Source organism: Rattus norvegicus, chromosome 14, assembly GCF_021556685.1.
Source record: "Rattus norvegicus strain SHRSP/BbbUtx chromosome 14, alternate assembly SHRSP_T2T, whole genome shotgun sequence".
In the NCBI taxonomy this organism is placed as follows: domain Eukaryota; kingdom Metazoa; phylum Chordata; class Mammalia; order Rodentia; family Muridae; genus Rattus; species Rattus norvegicus.
This window is the reverse complement of record NC_141547.1, coordinates 14,900,826-14,921,053: the sequence shown is the minus strand read 5'-3', so window position 1 is coordinate 14,921,053 and position 20,228 is coordinate 14,900,826. Positions and strand designations below refer to the sequence as shown.

General features: G+C 40.2%; 2 protein-coding genes across 4 annotated transcripts in view; one reads left to right on the top strand and one right to left on the bottom strand.

Annotated features, from left to right (window-relative positions):
• Positions 1 to 20,228, top strand: part of Septin11 (septin 11) — a 147,064-nt gene that overhangs the window by 90,506 nt on the left and 36,330 nt on the right. The gene's annotated exons all lie outside the window — the stretch shown is intronic.
• Ccni (cyclin I) overlaps positions 1 to 20,228 on the bottom strand; it is a 22,690-nt gene extending 2,462 nt beyond the window's left edge. The window contains exons 1-6 of one of the 3 annotated variants that reach the window (XM_087582417.1): positions 19,697 to 20,228; positions 16,190 to 16,347; positions 5,303 to 5,431; positions 4,884 to 4,958; positions 3,788 to 3,928; positions 3,317 to 3,547 (exon numbers count right to left, since the gene is read on the bottom strand). In XM_087582417.1, the coding sequence (XP_087438543.1) occupies positions 3,317 to 3,547; positions 3,788 to 3,928; positions 4,884 to 4,958; positions 5,303 to 5,431; positions 16,190 to 16,303 (690 nt within the window). In that variant the 5' untranslated portion in view covers positions 16,304 to 16,347; positions 19,697 to 20,228. 3 annotated transcript variants of the gene reach the window in all.

Below are 20,228 nucleotides of genomic sequence, written 5' to 3'. Positions count from 1 at the left end.
ATATCAAATACTAATGACTACAGTGAACAGCCTTCCAAGTCTTGCCTATCAAATGCTGCCTTACTTTAACTTGTAGCACCGAGTGACCTTCTGTCACTATCCACTTCTCCTCAAGTCAACATTTCTTCAGCAACATGGCAGTGTCTTCAGAGTAAGCCAAACACTCCAGTGTAACATGCTCAGTCTCTCTATAAACCTCACAACTGTACTTCCCAGCGTATCCCATTCTGACAGCCTACACTTTAGTACGCACTGGCCCCTCCGCCACTTTCCCTTGCTCACCCGCCTCTACATGCTCAAACGTTGCCCTTTCCCTCCAGGAAGCTTACCTTGGCCACGTAAGCACAAGGGAAGCACTTCTCCTTGTTGTGTACATTTTCTTTTCTGGTTTTGTTTTGGCATGTTGATGTTACCTTTGCCCACCTTTCTTTTCTGTTTCTAGCTTGGACTCGCTTTCACTCTTGTCCCTCCCACCTCAGCCTCTCAGGTGCTGGGATTAGGGGGTGTACACCATTGCACCAAGCTCACCTTGAATATTTCTTACCCAAATTTAACTCACCCCGCGGTCTGAAGTACACAGCAAAACTATTTGTAATACTCTACACGAACATATTTTTGTCACAAAATTAGCTCATCTCTAAATGTATTCCCTATGTAAGTCAGGAAAGGATCGATGGGAAGAACATGAATGTAAAGTTAGAAACTACAGAATGTTTAATTGGAGACTTTGGTGTTTGCCATTTCCCCCTTTCTAAAATAGGTCAGAAGACACGACAGGAAAACGTCACGTATCAGAATTCATTTTCCTTAAAAAGCCACTTTAACAGTCCCTAATTCTGTGTGTGCATGCATTCTTGTGTACTTATGATGTACAAGTGGACACGTGTGCCTTGGCACACACGTGGAGGTTAGAGGACACTTCTGTGGCATCCCCTTCTACCTTACATGGGTTCTAGGGATTGAACTCAGGTGGCTAGGTGTGATGTGGACTAGATCTAATTATCAGCCGTGATGAAGACCCCTACTAAAAAACTGTAACATGTAAAAAATGGGGTTTCCAATATTTCAAGCAGCATACAAAAGAGAACCAACAGACAGAGAATAGGCTTTGAAGACACTTGGTATCCAAGCAGAGAAGTGCCACAAATGTTTTCACCCCTTGTTCACTGGCCATGGTTCTGAACATGCATTTAAAAGGAATACTTACTATTATCTCATGGTGAAAAGAGAAATGAGACTAGTTATTTGGAGGTGAGGACCATCAAGAAATATTAAGGCATTATAAAGTGTTTTTTTGTTTGTTTGTTTGGTTTTTTTTTTTTTTTTCTTTTTTTAGGAGCTGGGGACCGAACCCAGGGCCTTGTGCTTGCTGGGCAAGTGCTCTACCACTGAGCTAAATCCCCAACCCCTATTATAAAGTGTTTTAAAAAAACAATCCACCATCTATTTAAACTCTATTTTCCATTGGGGTTCCAAAACAAAGTCTGCCCAAAATAAGTCCTAATCTAGTACAGTATGAACTTGTTCTTTTAAAGTAACAAACCAATCCAACCTGCGGCTTTCGTAGTAAAGTACACTTGTTTAGGTACATACACAACAATTACCAACTCCACATGCAGACGAACCCTTGATCTCGATCTTAAAATTTAAGCATTTTAAACGAACCATTTTTTTTGTTTATTTACTTCTCATCTATTATGAGAATCAAGAGAACCTTTACTAGCCATCTTTATGACTATATTGCCCACATTTCAATATGGTGACCATTTCTAAATGATCTTGTCAAAAACAGCAACAAAAAGTTGCTAACCATTTAGCTGACCAGGAGAATGGGCCAAGCAGCAATAAAATAAGGCCATCACATACATGTGTCACATACATGTGTCACATACATGTGACAGATCCCAGAGGACCCACATACAGTGAGCAGTGTAAAACCCCGAAAATACCTGTTAGAATTATTAGGCACCTTAGTGGGCACCTTTCAAGGGTAACCAAGAGTCCATGGTAGTGTTGTATGCATTTTAATTCTCTATTTTAGTTTTACTTAAGAAGATCTACTTTGACCACTGACTAGCAGGCAGCTAGGAAGACCACAATGGAATCTAACTCTGACCATCAGGGTGGGTCATACAGGGTAGGTCAGAAAACAAAGGCCATGAACATAGCCATAAATAAACTACAGGAAGGGAGAGGTGGAGAGAAAGGTGCAGCCATCCTAGTGTGGAGATCGACAGTAGCACAGAGAGAGGCATTAGCACAGGCTGAGTAGGAAAGCTCTCAAACCAGAGAATGTGCACCAAGTTCAGAAGAGGCACAGGCAGAGCTAAGACAGAACAAAAGGCATCAAGAATGGGGGTAAAAGTCAATGGTGTAATACTTGCTTACCATGTGTGAAGCCCTAGGTTTGATCCCCAGCACCAGGGGCACGGGAAGGGGCAATGCTGGCATGATCTGATACAAAGCTTCTGAGACTAGAACCCCAAGTCTAGGTCTTGCCATGGATTTACTTACAAAGAACAAGACCTTATGTTCTGGTCTAAGTAAACATAGGTGAGCAAAGACAGAAACTATGCCAGAAGAACTAGCAGCCACCATCCTTGGGTCCCAATGGTTGCTCCCCATGTTCACATACAACACTTCACTCGCCAATCCAATTCTCCAGCCCTGCTCTAGCCCACACTCTGTAAGGTTTGTGTGTTATCAAAAAGAGAATAGTTGGAGATGGCTCTGGGTGTGAGAACACATACTGCTCTTGCAGAGGACTCGAGTTCAAATCCCAGCACCCACATCAGGTATCTCACAACATAAGCATAGTAATCAAACCACCACCGCTCCTTTTAGTCTTCACAACCAAGGAGTTCTATGTCACTCTAATGAACACTCAATGATTCTGTAAAGTTACGGAAAAAATAAAATTAAACAAGGAATTTCGCTGAGCACCAGAATATATATCAACTCCTAGAGCTGTGCACTAGAGAAGGGAAAGAAAATTCAGTCTCTATCGATACCAGTTTACAAATCTAAACTTGAGTTCTTAGGTGGCATGGGTAAACAGGCTTTTAAAGTAGTTGCTAACACACAGCACTGTTACTCTACTACGTTTTCACTTTTCTAGTATCTAAACTTTTCATCATACCGAGGTGGCATTTGAAGATGCCAGTTACAAACTGATTTTTTTTTAAAGCTAAAAACTGAAGTCAGGGCCTTTTCTACCATGAAGTAAATCTCACACTCCTCTGAGTTTACCATACATTAACCCTCTCAATTCAACCAATGAAAAAAATAGTGTAATGAACAAAAGTTAACTTGATACCTGTGCTTTCTGAAGCAGTTCAATTGTAAGAGGAAGCCAATCGGGAATGAGTTTCTCCATTTCCAGACTAACCATGGCCAGAGCAAGCATGGATCCTTTGAACTGCAGAAGTTGGTTGCAGGCCATACAGTGAAGTAGCTGCTTAGTCAGGACTGCCAAGTGTTGAGACGGGCTCAATCTGGGCAAACTGAAAAGTAACTGAGGCCTAGTTGACACTGCAATGGCATGGAACTGTGGGTGTGGAAAGAAAACACAAAATTGTTATTTAAGGAAGACATCTAAGAAGTGTACCTGAAATAAGATGCAAGTTTGTAACTAAGCTTTGTAATTTGATACATTTCCAGAGTCTAATTCTTTCCTAGACTTAATTTTAATAGTTTTCCCTGAATCCATATGAAGAGACAACCTCTGTCCAAGTTATTGGACCAGGACTGGACCAAGTAAGAACTAAAACATTTTAGATATTCTTACAATGTGAAGAAAATCCAATGGTGTGGCTGTGTGAAGATCCCAATTCAATTTATCCAGAATAATTCTCTCCATTCTCAAAATCTCAGATGAGGAACATCCACAGAAACTGTCTCTTGCCAATACCTTTAGCACTGGAATTTTCTATCCAAGGCAAACAGAATAGGAAACAAAGGTCAGAAATGTAAATAGAGAAAAAAATATTCCATACCCAAAAGGACTGCAGAGGTGGCTCAGTGGCTAAGGGCAGGGCTGCTCTTCCCAGGCCTAAGTTCAACTCTCGGCAGCTACATGGCAACTCACAACTGTCTTTATTCCAGTCCCAGGGAAACCAGTGCCCTTTTCTGATTTGTGTGCACCAGGCATGCATGCACACAGTGTACTTTACATACACTGAGGCAAAACACTAAAAATTGGACGGCAGACATAGGCAGATCTCTTAAGTTTGAGGAGAGCCTATTCTACTAAGCAAGTGCCAGGTCAGCCAGGGCTACACAAAGAAATCTTGTCTTAAAAAAGCCAAGTAAATAAATAATTCTTTCAAAGAGAGAGCTAATCTTCTAAAGCAAGTATATCAGAGGGACAATGCATTTAAAACATTTATCTAAAATTGGAGTTTATAATATAGCATTCATTTTTAAGTTTCACAAGGCTCAAGTGGCCTGGCCCTGCCCCTGAATACTCTTTAATGATTGTTTCCAGCCCTTCAAGATACAGGCACTTTCCAAACTACACCCCACAGAGGAAACAAACAAACAAACAAACAAACAAAACCAGAACAGGCCACAGAATTCTACCATTCCAAGCCATCCCAGGAAATCAACCCCCATGGTCCTAGGAAACCCTATAAAATTTGCCACCTGCTCAGTTCTTTGCTGCTTCTCTCCTGAGAAGAGGCAGCCAGCCTAATAAATCTCTAATGTGAGGCTTGTTGTGTATGTGACTTTGTGGCATTTCTTTGCCTTTGACTGCCAGGATCCTTTCCTCTCAGAGCTGCAATACTTCCATTTAGTGATAGAGGTTTCATTAAAAACAAATAAAAAACCCTCCAAGCAAACCCACCCAAACATAAAGAATAAACCTTGAAGGAAATCATTACCTCATCTTCTTCAACAGTCTTAGCAGCCAGAAAAAAACAGCTGATTGCAATACAATTCAAATATTTTGGATGAGCCTAAAATTTTAAAAGGAAAACACAAAAACAAAACATTAATGATTATTTTGAATTGAGCTCTTTGTTTTTAAAACCTAAACATGCATTTAAGCTTATAATTCCCCCAGTTTACATCTTCTTAGGCACAAAAATAAGTTTCTTTTCTTCCCTTCATACCAGTCACTGAATAAAAGCTATGCAAAACTCTGAACTTACAGAGTCACTCCCAAAGTTTTAAAACAAGAGATAATGTCCTCACGCAATCTCTACATCTACTATCATGCCAGAATGTTTACTAGAAACCTTGGTTTACACAAAAGTCACTGAAAAAGAAGCTGTGTTTGAATGTATCTTATAATACTTACTTTTACTGTAGCTAAAAACCTATCCAAAAGACTGCTTGCCAGAGCAAATGTTTCTGGATAAAGGTTGAACTGGTATTTGAGTTTGGCCAACCACTGAATTACTTCGTCTCTCTGGGATGGAGAAACATTCTAGAAGGGAATAATTAAAGAAGAGATTGCAAAGTTTCAGTTATCCTTTAAAGCTTGTAAACACAGGGCTGACAGACAGCCCAGCAGGTAACAGCACTTGCTACCAAGCTTGATGACCTAAGGTTACTCCCTGAGACTCACATGGTAAAAGAAAGGAATCAACTCCTCCAAGATTCCCTAACCTCCAACATGTGCTGTGGCACGCCCACACACGCAAAAGAAATACATGCAACATACTTTTACATGTTAGGAAATACAACAAAAAATGCACTAAACATTTTAAGTTTGAAGATCATTCACAATCACACTTAGATGAAAAATTTATTTACCATATATCTTATCACATTTACTATCATCTGATACTTTACCAAAATTGTCACTATTCATCTTACCAAATATATACAATTTGAATTAAATTCAGATATTTAGGGAACAAAACACTTTAAAATTTAATTACTATTCATCGTTAATTTAAGTTTTTCAAACTTTTTTAGGAATGAAGTAATTTCTGAGCCAGAAAATATCCGTTAACTTATCTTAGGGAATATAAATAGACTATAAAATAGAAGGATTAGTTCTCTAAAAACAATAGGAATTTTTTTTAATTTACCTAAATACTATTTTGAACTTTTGAGTAAAAGCTTAAGTTTTAAAATACTACTTTAAAAGAGTAGTAATTATTTTACTTTTATTTTAATTTCAGTCGTGACTGAACTGTTAGTGTACTAGTGATGCTAAATGAAAGATCCTTCTAAGGATTACTAACAGGGCCATATGTAGCCCAGGCTTGTCCCAAACTCACTATGTAGTTAAGGCTGCCTCCACCTCTTCCCGGGGGCTGTGATGCAGAGGTGCACTAGCCCAGCTTACACAGAGCTTGGGATTCTGGAGCTTCACACATGGAGACAAACTACCAACAGAGCCCCATGCCCTAGACCCTTACACCACACTGTGCCATGTAACACAATGGAGTACAAAATTACTTCAATGATACTAACTTATCTTTATGAAGTACAGTGCAGTGATCATAGGACACTTCTCCTGATTAATGCCAACCTAAATTAATTCTTTTATCCTACAAAAATACCTAACAGCTATTAAAATAAATGTTCAATGACTGTATCTAGGGTGTAGCTCCTCAAACAGGAATTCTAACTAGAATTGTGTTACTGGTTTTGGTTTGTTCTAGTTACAGGAGTGACTTTTGCTCATTATGTCCCTGCTACTGCAGCTGCTGACTTCTCATTGCAAGTGAGTCCCCCTCTTCTACTTGCTGTCATTTTGCTTGTCAGCTGTGACATGACAAAGTATTCTTCTACATTAGCCACACCAATTATGCTTACATAATTCTTATACCTAGCTCTAAACTTGGTTATAACGGGTATTTTTAGTGGGGAATTAACATACGCTTACCTTCTGTTCAACCCTTTTGGAACGACTTCCCAGAGGTGAACAGAAATACTAGTAAGATAAAGGTGACCTCCGATCTATTTTACTAACAACTCACTACAAAGCTGATGAATAAGTAAAGTTGTATATACTTCAGACAGAGCACAAAAGGTATTAAACCAGGCTTTTAATACCTGGTGTGGGAGTATAATGAAATCTTAGAAGAAACAGCAACTAAGAAGTATCCTAAAAAGAGAAGTTGAGGATCATGTGTGCTGCAAGACAAAAAGTCTTGGTGTTTAAGCCCATGGACTTTCCTACGGAGGACAGAGATGATTTCAAACCCAAGGCAATAAACTAGTTAAGCTCTTCAGAAGAGCAAACAAGACTAAGGCGGGCAGAGATCCCCAGAGACTGTTGCCCAGGGAATCAATTCTAAAATTTCATGATTAAAAAAAAAAAAAGACTTAAAGAAGTTTTGAGAATAAAGCTGCCAGCCTGAAGGTTCTAACTGCATGAATACCATGGAAACTCATATCCTGTTTGACAGGAAAACAGTGGTCATATTTCTTTCTTTAAAGGACTGGATCTCATGTAGCTCAGACTCCCCTCAAACTTGCTATAGCCAAGGATGACCTTAAACTTCTGACTCTCCTGCTACTCTCAGGTAACAGGTGTGCACACCACACCTGGTGTACGCAGTGCTGGGTACTAAACTCAGGGCTTCATGTTTACTAGACAAGCACTCCAACAACAGCATTACACACCTGTAAGTGTGTAACATACCTGGAGTCAGGCCATCAATAACACAGGGCGAATCAACCCTTTGATGAAACAATACTGTCTAGCGCTATCGCTTCTTTAGGGAAGAGGATATCACTACAGCCTTACAGCTAGAACCCTGCATGTATCCGTTGCAAGGTCCTTAATTACACAATTTCCTGTACTTTTAGAGCCCTAAGGTGCTACTAATAAAACCTAGCTTTGTCCCCTAAAGATCTCTGACAGAGAAGGTAGTCTCTTCTAAATAAGTTAAACACTTATGGAAAATTCAGCCAACCTGATAAACTAACAATGAAGAAACAAATTCACAAAAGAGAAGTAGGCAGTGATACCATCTGAGGTACGTGGGGGCCTCTCGGGGGAGAAAAGGAACAATGATTAGGGATCACAACAACAACACTAACTACACTGCCACGTCAGACATACAGTCAAGAGGCAGGAAAAACATTTCCAAAGAACAGACTCTATCCTTATCTAGTACAGTTAACTTTATAAACAAATACAAAAATGAAAATTTAAGGAGAACTATAAAAGAGGAACAGAAGGAACACAATCACCTGTATAGATGGTTCTCATAGTTACAGTAGCTAAGTAATATAAACTGTATAAGCATACAAATGATGTGGAAGAGGAATGAATATTACTTTTCTTCTTCCCTACCTCTACACTACCTGATTAAGAACAGAAATTCATAAAATGTTATACATCAGTCATTTTTAAACATAGTAGTCACAGAAAGATGAATTGGACCAAAAAAGCCCCTGTTACTAACAAAACTTGCAGAAGGTGATAGCTGAGATGCATTTGCACTTCAGTAATGCTGATTCTAGACCACTGTTCATCAGCTCAAAAGCACTCCCCAGTAAACCTATCTGGACAGCTTTATGAAGAATAAGTTCCAAACTTAAGTTTCTCTAATATAGAAAAGAAAGGATCAGTGAACAGAAGGGAACAGTACAAGTCCCAGACACCACTTCTCATAGGCAATGCTTAAAGAGGCTAAGAGGGCTGAGTAAAGTTGAACAAGTACTTCTTAAGAATGTAGAGCAGTCACACGGTGAGACACAATAACATGTTACTAGTCTCCTTTACTCAACCATGCGTCTGGCTCAGTTTTAATGTCTAAAAGGCTCACCAACTGAGAACAGTAGTATATAGTTCCCATGCTTGACAAAAGCCCTCTACCTTTCCACTCCTGCATACCTTTTACTACTTTCTGCATTAACTCATACTGCAATAGTACTAGACTAGGATTCCTCCTTACCATGCAATTTTATAACCCCGCTTCCTTGCTTAATCATTCCTTCTAGCTCAAATTCTTCTTTCTCTATTTTACTTAACACACACACACACACACACACACACACACACACACACACACACACACACACAATTTCAAAACACTGGGTGTGCTTTTTTAAGCTATAATACTGCTGTGACAACCAGGTCCTAAACTATGATTCTGGAGAGAAGTAATGAAGTTACAATCAACACTGTGAGATCAGAGCAAGCATCTAGGAGTTATCCAGCAGAGCACTTAGGAAGTCAGAGTGAAAGACTGGGACTTTGAAAACCAAGGAAGAGTAGAAATAGGAAGTCAGAAATCTTTAGGAATAAAAAGTCACTGGGCTGATGGTACCAGTTAGTTTTTCTCATAGCTGTAACCCAGTATCCAACAGAACAATTTACAAGGAGGGAAGATGTATACTGGCCCCGTTTGAGAAATTACAGTGTGATCACTGGAGGAGGAAGGAGACAAAAGGAAGGAGGTAGACGAATAAATAAAAAGGATAAGATGGGATAGGATTCTAAGTGACAAAAAAGGGGAAATGGTAGGAAAGAGGAGGCAGGCAAATAAAAGAGGGGGAAAGAGGCCAGTTAGGCCCCATTTCCTAAAGTTTCCAGCACCTCTGAGCACAGTGTCATCAGCTGGGGACCTAAGCTTCTATGTACTGAGTCTGCAGGAGATAATTTATATTCAAACTTTAATACTCATTTTCTTTTTAAAACATTTCCTGGATGAAAACTAAAGATCTATAGTTAGAGATGTAAGAACCTAAGTGCACACACACATAACTTCACTCCTATTAACAGGTGAAGAAGTCACATCCAACTATGGTCCAGCCCTCAGTTAGCCCAGTCCTTCCTTAGATAGAAGTGTTTAATCCCCATTCAGTTTGCTCACCAGAGAGAAGATTGAGCCCTCTACAGAGGGAAATACCGCTAAGTCCCTATAGGTTCAGAATGTAGCTAAATGGTAGAGTGCTTGCTTGGTAGACAGAACATCTTGGGTTTGACCTCCCAATACCAAAGACAAAAAAATAACTAAGTCTGTATCACTTTTAAAATAAAAGAATGTTCAGTGTTAAATCAAAAATTTATCAGAAACATAAAAAGAACTAAGTAAATAAACTAAAGACCAGGGAAGAAACCAGACAACAGGAATGCAGAGCTTTATCAGAATATAGGATTTATTATTATACAAGGAATCACGGGGCAGAGGGGCGTGATACCTCAGTGGCTAACTGCTCTATTAGAGAACTTGAATTCAGATTTCAGCACCCATATTAGGTGGCTCAAACACCTTTAACTTCAAGGAGGAGGCATACAAAGCCCCCTTCTGTGTGTACACTCACACCCACCATAAATATTTAAAAAGATAATGATGAAATTGTACTAGGTAAATAAATCCTACCCAAAAGCTAGAACTGAAAAATGCAGTGACTGAAAATTTAGAACTCAAGTGTCCACCTAACAGAAACTGCGTGTGATTGGGCAGCTCTGTTTGTAGTCTAAAGTCTAGGAGCCAGAGAGATGGCCCAGAGAATAAAGGTTTATGCTGGTAACCCTAGAACTTGAGTTTGACCCCTACAACCCACATGGTAGAAGGAAAGAACCAACGCCCACAAAGCTGTCTTCTTATCCCACACAAATGCCATGCACACATGGGTGTGCACATCCACATACACTAAGTAGATAAACGAAAAAAAAAAAACCCTAAAGCCTAAGAAGGAAAATTTATGAACTAAACACATTACAGTTAAAAGGAAAAATACTAGAAAATAACTTAAGCATCTTCCTTAAAGAAGATTAAGTTACATTTTTGAAAAGTAAACCATCAATAAAAAGATAAAATTCTGATTTAAAAAAGGCAATATTTTGGAAACAAATGTACTCTAAGTTGCAGGCTAACACCTCTGTATTCACGATCGAGGAAACAGCTGGTAGTGGTGATAAAGCTTAGAGTTAGGCTCTCTCTCAGTATTTGCCGGACGCTGGGTTCACTGCCTTGCATGCCAAAAAGCAAACACATGCATAATATACATAAAGTCCACTCAGCTAAAGGATATAAGCCAACACTGTATTGTTGCCTAAATAGAACAAAGTTTAGGGCTAAACTAATAAATGAAGCCAAAGTAAGTCAAAGGCACAAGTCTAATTTTACTACACGTTAATGACATCTGCAACACCAGGTAAGAAACACTAACAAGAATCCACCCAGTGAACGAAGATACTGCAATGGAGAAAGGTAAGTCTCATCAGATGAAAGACGGTTAAAGAACAGGGTGTGCACAGTGATGACTCTGTGGAAGTAAGATCTAGCATTGAATATGTAAGGAGCAGTCATGTAAAACACAGCTTTACTCTGCATTACTTACACATGGAACCAGAACTCACTAAGTGACCAGAGGCAATATGTGTGTGTGTGTATACACTGGTGTGCATTCAGACATGTGAATATGCAAGCCAGAGGACAACTATGGTTATCAAGAATGCCATCCACCACCTGTGAAACAGGATCCTCATTGGCCTTAAGCACCTAACTAGGCTGGCAGGCTGGCCTTTGAACTCTAGAGATTCTCTTGCCTCTACCACACCAATGCTTGGCTACAAGTGTGAACTACCACACCCAGAATGTTTACATGGGTTCTGGGGAATCAAACTCAGTTTCTCATGCTTGTGAGGTGCCCAGTAGAAGCATTTCTGAGGTCCAATTTAGGAAGCCTTGTTATAATTAGAAATTAATTAGAATGGACCAAAAAGCAGATGAATACTACTGCACTACCAGAGGTGGATGTTAGATAAAATGCTCCTTTTTACTGTAAAGTTAGATTATACCTGTTCCCAAACTTAATATATACAACAAATACAAGAAAGAAGCAGTTTTAAAATACAAATCCTAGGGTCAGCACAGTAAGAGGCGAAGAAAGGGAAGCCAAGGGTCTAGATGTGAGGACTAAAACGACCCCTTGTCTCTTTGGAGATAGGGTGCTATTCTTAGCCTGCTGGCCTGGAACTTTCAGAAACCCTACTGCCCCGGCCTCTTAATGCTGGCATCACAAGCATGCGCTACCACACTCAGAGGAAAACTCCAGTTTTTACAAACTTTCAGATAATTCTCATCTGTCCAGTCGCCAAGTGATTCACGTACAACTCTGTGTGTTTCAGCTGTCCTTAGCATAAATCTTTTTTTAAAAACCATATAACCAGATAGCCTTTGATTCCTTAGTGTTCCAAAATTCCGACAAAAATCACTTTAAAGTTTGTGACAGGACTGCTTTGTAATCAAAAGGACTTCGGCCAAATAAATGTAGATTATCTGGAAGTGTCACCATTTGTAAGTTTTCCCTAAGTTCATTTAATGCAACTATTACAAACTTCAAGTATTCTACAGAACTTTGCTATAAGTACTAAGAACACACGACAGAACAATATTGAATAAATTATAAAGAAGCCATAGCCATTTGTTTAAAAGTTTAACTGGTGTGCTAACACACACCTCAAACCCAATACTCACCAGTAGACAGAGAAGGATCAGGAGTTTAACTAAGTCTGAGTCAGCCTGGGCTACTTGAGACCCCGACTCAAAACATCATTAAAGAGTAACAAATGTTTCAGAAAGCAAGGACAGATGACCACCACCCAGAAATCTCAGTCAAATTCTACTGTGCTGTCACAAGGGAAATGCAGAGTCCTATGAGAGAGGTCGGGGAGGAGCCACAGGTCTAACCCGGATACTCTCCTGCCTGGCCACAGTTTGCTCGACACTGAGGGTTGAGGTTAAAATTAAAAACAAGCTATGAGAATGACCTTGCACTTACAGAGGACAAGAGAAGTAAAAGAAAACAGAAGCAAGCAGCGTAAAAGGAAGCTGTTAAAAACTACACTTTTTTATTTTTATGAGCTCTTAAAAATATGTAACAGGAGAAAGGCCAGTCCATGACCAAGAATTAGGACTGCTCTTTTAAGCCTAAACCCATATTTTCTCCTATTCCCTTCAGACCAAGCTCACTCAAAGTTTCAGTATTAGGTAGAATTATTTGGCATTACTAAAGCAAGCCCTTAAACAGGTGAAATGCCCTAACACCATCCCATCCTAACAATCACATCTGCCTTGGCAACACACATGAGATTTCCAAGGCCTTGACCATGGTCCAAAGTAACTAAGCTAAACTAACTGGAAAAGATGTAAGTCAAAAATCATTGGCATGGTACATGTAAAGTAATCACAATGCTCTGCCAGGAATGAACATTTCAAGGTTACTCTGACCCCCATCTAACTGTAATATAAATTATTGTCTTCGTGGGTTTGCCTTTAAAAACTCTGTATCCCTGAGCTTGGGCATCAAGAGCCTTTCCAGAGGCACAAGCCTGCTGTCTCGGTCTGGCCATCAATAAAGACTATGACTTTTAATTGCTTGACAGCATGACTGTCAAGAACTATGTCCTGTGGATCATTCACAAGTCCTCTGCTCTCAGTGTGTGGAAGGGTGGAAATGCCTGCATCCTCTGCTTCTCAGTGTCCTGACCTGATGACTCACTATGGGTGCCTTAACCAGAAGTCCATTCAAAGATTTTGTATCCAAGGCTTCAAAAGTTTATTACCCAAAAATAATGAATGCTGATGTCAAGTTGATGCTGAAAATCAGGTGGAACAGAAGGAAAAAGAACATGACAATGTTGGAATTCCAATACACACCTGAAAATCTTTCTGTAAGAACAGATACAATTAAGGAAAAAAATCAAAAGCTAAAATTAGAACATCAAGTTCTTAAGACAATATATGCAGGACCTCATGCCCGCCCACCTCTAGTGTGTTTCTACATGAAGCAAAGAAAGCAGCAAGTCGGTTTCCTTTCTCTGGAGCTACTGCTTTCAAAACAAAACCCTCTATTTTGAGATTTTTCTAGAGAACTGAATTGTCATATGAAGAAAATTTACTACTAACTCTTTAGTACAAAATAACCCATTTGGTATCTATAAATGCAGGCATTCTAGTCATGGGTATTAGAAGAGCTGCCTGGGAAGGCTGGGGACCAACTGAGCCACTAGAGAGGAACTCTTCCTTCACCATGGTGCTGCTCAAGGCTGGGCAGTGTGTGCCCTATTTTCAGCCTTTCTGAGTTGCTGCCCATGCTGGGGTGGACTTTGCTATATCTGTCTTTGAGTCATTTTTGATCCTGTAAATAAATATAACTCCAATAAAACTCACTGATTTACCACGGAGTAGACATTTACTGTGCCTCCTCAGGAAAAGTCAGTCACACAGCAGCAAGCTTCATGTAAAGAGTAACTAGTTTGGTCCCAAGAATTATTTGTAGCATTCAGATCAACTTTTGCACAATTTATGAGTTTATTGTTCTCAGGGTCAGTAGGATGGCTCAGCAGGAGGAGGGCCCTGCAACTCAGACCCAGCAAGCTGTGTTTGACCCCTGAGGAGGGGAAGAACATTAACTCCCATACATCATCCTTTGACCTCCATATAAACACTGCAGCACCCACATACATATATAAACTAAACTATTTGGCTAATGAATTTTATTCATCCTTCAACAAAATTTAAAAATTTAGTTTGTAGATTCTATTTGATAAGAGAATCAATATCAGAGACAATATATAAATGTTGTAAGGAAAGAAATTCATTAATATAACTCACAATTATTCAATTTGGAACACATATATTAGTGTAGCATTTGGTGAATGACCTAGCTGAATGACTCTGTAAGCAATACCATAAATACTTTGTATCTTTCTTTGTGACCAGATTACAAATATTTTAAATTGTGTTGTAGCTGCCCTGCTGTTTTAAAGGTTGTTTCAGAAAGGGAGGGGGAGAGAAGTAGGTTTGTCTTCTAAGTTTTGAGCCAGTTTGGTGCTCTGGTATTACCTCACTGATACCTGTTAACCTGGCTATACTAACAGACCAGGCGACATAGTAATTCAGCCATTTACTGCAGTCACAGCTGTGCAGCTGTTTGGGTTAGCTACATACTGACTTAAGGAGATGGCAGGAGGAAGAAAGACAGCTCTTTTTAGAACTCTGCTAGAAGGTTTTAAGTCCTAACACAGTCAAGAAATTTGGAGTTCTCTCTATTCATATCTTCAATGTGTAGAATTGTACCTGGAAGTATAGCAATATTTAATAAACATTTAAAGAAATCTAAACCACACATTCATACAAAAATAAATGGGAAAGCAGAACAAGAAGAGGCTGCCTCAAGTAAAGATTCAAATCATAACTATTATTCTTTAGTGATGCCTTCAACAACACGGTGGGACTGTGCCTAACTTAAGAGAGCCAAACTGTCCACTAAATGACAGTGCCTAAGTGTTCCTACCACAGACAGCAGTACTCACGCAAAGTCAACTAGTGGTCAGTGTGCAAACTGACAGACAGGAAATGTGAAACAGACTTCTTCAGCTTGTAGGAAGAGTTAAGAGTAGTCAGAAAATGCAAACTTCAACAGCCTATAAATCTAAAACTAATGTAAACCAGCACCGTTTGTCATTTGATCACTGGTAATATTAAAAAATTCTTGGCTACTCTTCTACACTCCAAGCACCTATGAGACAAGAGGGATAAAAAGATGTATAAATCTTACATAGTAAACTGTTGGGAGAAGATACATTTTTAGTTGCCGAGGACATGAGTTCATGTTCCAGTTCCCACAGGACGGGCTCACAACCATCTGAAACTCCAGTGCCGGGGCCTCTTTTCTGATCACCAAAGGCACTAGGCATATACAGGGTACATAGATATACATGCAGGCAAAGTACTAAGTCATAAAATAATTTTTAAAAAGTGTAGGCAACAGCAAAGAGTTCAGCTAATGTCTCAAGACTTTCAGCGCTGCCATTACCTCAGTAATTCACTTGAACTCCTTAGAGATATTGACAAGAGAGTTTTGCTGTTGTTGTCTCCTAAATTTAATACTATGAAGATGTTTCCCTCTTCATGACAAACTACTCAGTTAGAAATAAACCTACTACTGTATTAGTCTATAAGGAAAATGAATGGATGTAATTACCTGTAAATCAGATAAAGAAGTTTTATCTGCTTTGTTTCAGAAAGATGATGTTTCTAAGAGGTTTTTGCTTGCTCTCCTAGACAGTCTTGTGTAGGTCAGGCTAGCCTCCAACTAATACTGGCCTTGAACTCTTCTTAGCTCTTGGATTACAGGTATGCATCAGCACACCAGCTGAGAACATGTTCAATAGTACAAATATTCCCAACACAACATCACGATATACATTACCCAATAGTCTATGCCTAGTAAAGAGATCCTGTTCCGAGTGAGAAATTACCTGGTTTGTAGGTATTTTTGGTACATTCACCTTCCACATCTGGGCTTCCCTGGAGATTGCCCTTTCCAACAGGGAAGACAGTCTCTGGTTTTCCAAAGGTCCTGGAAACTTCATGATATCCCTTTGGATCTGCCTGCCACCCAGCTTGATGTAGCTACCTATTAAAATCAAATATAAATAATGTGCATCACATAATTACAGAATAAGGTTATAAGCAATTTATAAAACAAAATAAGAATGTTATGAGGCAGTATAGGTCTTTATAGCTCTTTAAAATGCCACATATTAAAGTTGGCAAGAATGTCATTAAAGTAATTCAGTATTGTGTAAAACTAGCAAAAAACTAAGACCACTAACTTTTTATATTAGAAATTCTTAGAAATAGTTGTACCAAACTTTCTCCCTAAAAGTGAAATAAAAATAATCACTAAAGGCCATTACTTTTATTTATCACTTAAATACATTAATTCAATAATTACATTAAACCATTTGAAGTCAAGTGAGGGTTAAGACCGATTTAAGGGAGTCTCTGCTCTAAAATTAAGGTCCTTAGTAAGATTTTCAAATTTCAGATGATATTAAAAAAAAAAAAAAGGTATTTTGAGGTGAGTGAAAAATGAAGACATTAAACACTTCTTAGATGCAAAGAAAGTGGGGCTATGGAAAAATTAATTCCTGAAAATGCCTATTATTAAAACATCCCAAATCACTGCCTAACATTCACTTCTGAGGACTTATGCTACTTAGGTAGACCTTGTCTTTAAAATAAACATTTCCTTAAACTTAAAAAACAAACAAAACCTACAACAACCAACAATACTGTGAACCAGGCCTTGTGCACAGCTGTAAAGTCAGAGGACAGGAGGATAAGAAGTTCAAAGTCATCCTTGGCTACGAAGCACATTAAATATTAGCTTGAGCTGTTCAAATAATTCATTGCTGAAACAATGAGGAAAAACAGTGAAATCAACTGAGAATTAGTATTAAGAGGTTCTGGCTTACATGCAGCTCTAACTGAACTGGATCCTGTACTAAAAACAAGGCATATTTTAAGGGGCATTGCCTAATTGAAGAGATAAATGGAATATCAACTGCAGGTTACAGTCTACATGCATCAAAACTACATTTACAAAAATTTAAAAATGTACTGTAATTCCATGTATTTCTATTCATAGGAGAAACTGACTTCTAGGCGTATATGCCACATACATAAGACAATCAAAATGGGTAATAAGTGGGGTTGGGGGTTTGTAGCAAGCGCAAGGCCCTGGGTTCGGTCCCCAGCTCCGAAAAAAAGAAAAAAAAAAAATGGGTACGAAGTGTATTTGCCAATATTGTGGGAGAAACAATTTTACACTCCTGTAAGACAGTTACAGACAGGTAGACAGCAGTTTTTGCTTCTTTTACAAAAAACTTACAGGTCTATCCTCTAATATTAAGAGATTTAAGCTAGATGAATAATAATTTTGCTAACACACTTAAAAGTGTTGTTACACTCTTTACCTTTTTTGGAGAGGCGAACTTTCTTGCTAGGTAGCCCAGGCCAGCCCTGAATGTCTGTCTCAGCTTCCCAGGATAATTCTTTTTTGAATGATAGAATTTTATTGTTTCTTGTTCATCTATACCCACTATTAGTCACATGCAAAATGTGAATGATCTTTTTAGTCTCTAAAAACGAAAGGGCTATAGAGGTTGGGAATCTCTTATATGATGGGTCCAAGTGTTTCAGATAGTGTGTGTGATTTTAGAATATTTACATATACATAATTAGAAGGGAACCCAATATAAATATGGAATCTATATATACACCTTACATATAGCCAGATAATTTTATATAATTTAAAAATAATTTTGCACGTGAAAAGTTCAAGGTATAGAATTTTCCACTTGTGAACTTACAGAATTTTTCTCCAAATTTGGATTTGAGACGCTCAGTTTGAATTTTGCTTGGCATATTCCACACATTTAAATGAGCAATACCTTAAACTTTTAAATTTTTCTTAGCAGTTTAAAGTGGTTTTACATTTTCCTCCTCTGCATTAACAAGCTTGTAAAATGCTTACCCTACATCATCAAGCTGTACTACCAACATACATCCAGGACCCCCTTATTTTGAGTTGAGTGAAAAACAATGCTGTAAACAACCTCATTAATAGCAAACTTCATTAATAGTTATCCTATTTTGGTAATCACAATGCCAACTCTATTAATATTATTAGTTAAGGTCCTCATATCTACTATTCCCTCCTTGACTTTATGCACCAGCAATACAGGTCATAGGTGATCCCAAAATCTCCATGCTATCCGCTGTTCCAACTTGCAGTGCCCTTGGCAGGCCCAATTCCTCCCACTGAAATTGCTATCGATCTAGTAACATCGCCTTTTGGAATTGTGCAGGTACACACTACCCTGCATCTAGACTTGGGACACGACCCTGCCTTTGCATTTCATTACCGTCATGACCATTGCTAGATCTGTTTCTTAACTAACCATATCTTTACCACCAACAGTTTCCAAAATTTAGCATTATGCCTCCCCCAAATCACAGCTTACACTTATCAGGTGCTTATCAACTAATAGCCCTCAATGCTTTGCTATTTGGCTAGCTATTGTTCCTATTAGCCTAGGCAATCCTCGTTTAACCCTATGACAGTGGTATTACTAAAGCCATTTAAAGGATGAACAAACATACAGGTAGGTTGAATACTCTTAATTTTTAAGAATTGCATGACCAGAATAAACAAATACTCTTGGCTTTTAACCTAGACCCCCAACCCCTTTTAAGACAGGGTCCTACCATATAGCCCTACCTGTCCTTAAAGTCTCTAGGTATACGAGGCCGCTGTTCACATGTTCAATGGCTCTTCACTGACAGGGTGAAACCTAAGTATTTTACTTTGCTATTCTAAGATCTTCAGTTGATCCATCCACCTCGTTGAACTATTTACCTCACACCTTCCACTAGTTTACTACAATGTTCAACTTCTGCCAAAATGATCTGCAGCAGAGCAGGTAACTCAGCAGGGAGCATTTAGCTCTTCTTGCAAAATTCGGCATTTTTCTGTCCTTTACAAGGCAATTCAGTTCCTTCACTTCTCTAGTTTCCTCCACCCGCCCAAGCCCTGGGTAACGTTACCCACCCGCAATTACCGCGCCCGGTGTGGGGGGGAGGGAGGCTATTGGCTTGACATTCACAATGCTTTGCCGGGTAAATTATCTTTTGTGGCCACGCGGGATCCGTGGCCTCTGAGTGGGGGTGTGTCCCCTTCTTTATTAGCACTGGCTCCCACAGCCTGGAACTGGCACCCCCGACGGTCACTGGCTGTGGCTACAAGTTACTTGGGGAAAGGAAACCCACCCAGCATTGCCAGAGACGGCAAGGGGGGCGTCCCTGAGGTGCCCAGGAAAGGACCGCCAAGGAACCCGTCCTCGGGGGAACGGCGCGCGCCCCCGCGAGCTCCCACTTCGGCAGCGCGCACGGCGACCGCGTCGCGCCCCCGCCCTCACCTTCTCCTCCTCTTCCTCCTCCTCCTCCTCCCCGGCAGAGCTGTAGGCCTCACAGTGGTGACGCGGGGTCATCCGGGGGCCCGTTACCACCTCATGATCCTCAGCGCGCGGCGGCGGGGCGCGCGGGACTAGGGCCGGGCCGACTGAGGAGGGAGAAGAGGGCAAACCGGGCCGGCGGGCGCGGGCACTCGGGCGGGACGCACGGCTGCGGCCGAAGGGTCACTCAGCGAACTAATTCCATGATGACCCTGGGCCGGAGGCCGCCGCCGCCGGTCCCGCTCCTCCGACCGCTGCCGCTGGTGCCCGGGTGAGGAGGGGGCGCCCTCTCGCCATAGGGCGGCGGGGGCCGGGGAGAGGCGCGGGGTGAGGCCGGCTCTGCCCCTGCCCGAGGGAAGCGCCTCCGAGGGGAAATGGTGAAAGGGGGGAAGGGGAAAAAAGAAAAGAAAAGGAAGGGGGAAGGGGGAGAAAATAAGAAAAAGCGAGACAGAGGCGCTAGCGCGTCCGCTCGCGGGGGAAGGCTGGGGAGGGAGGG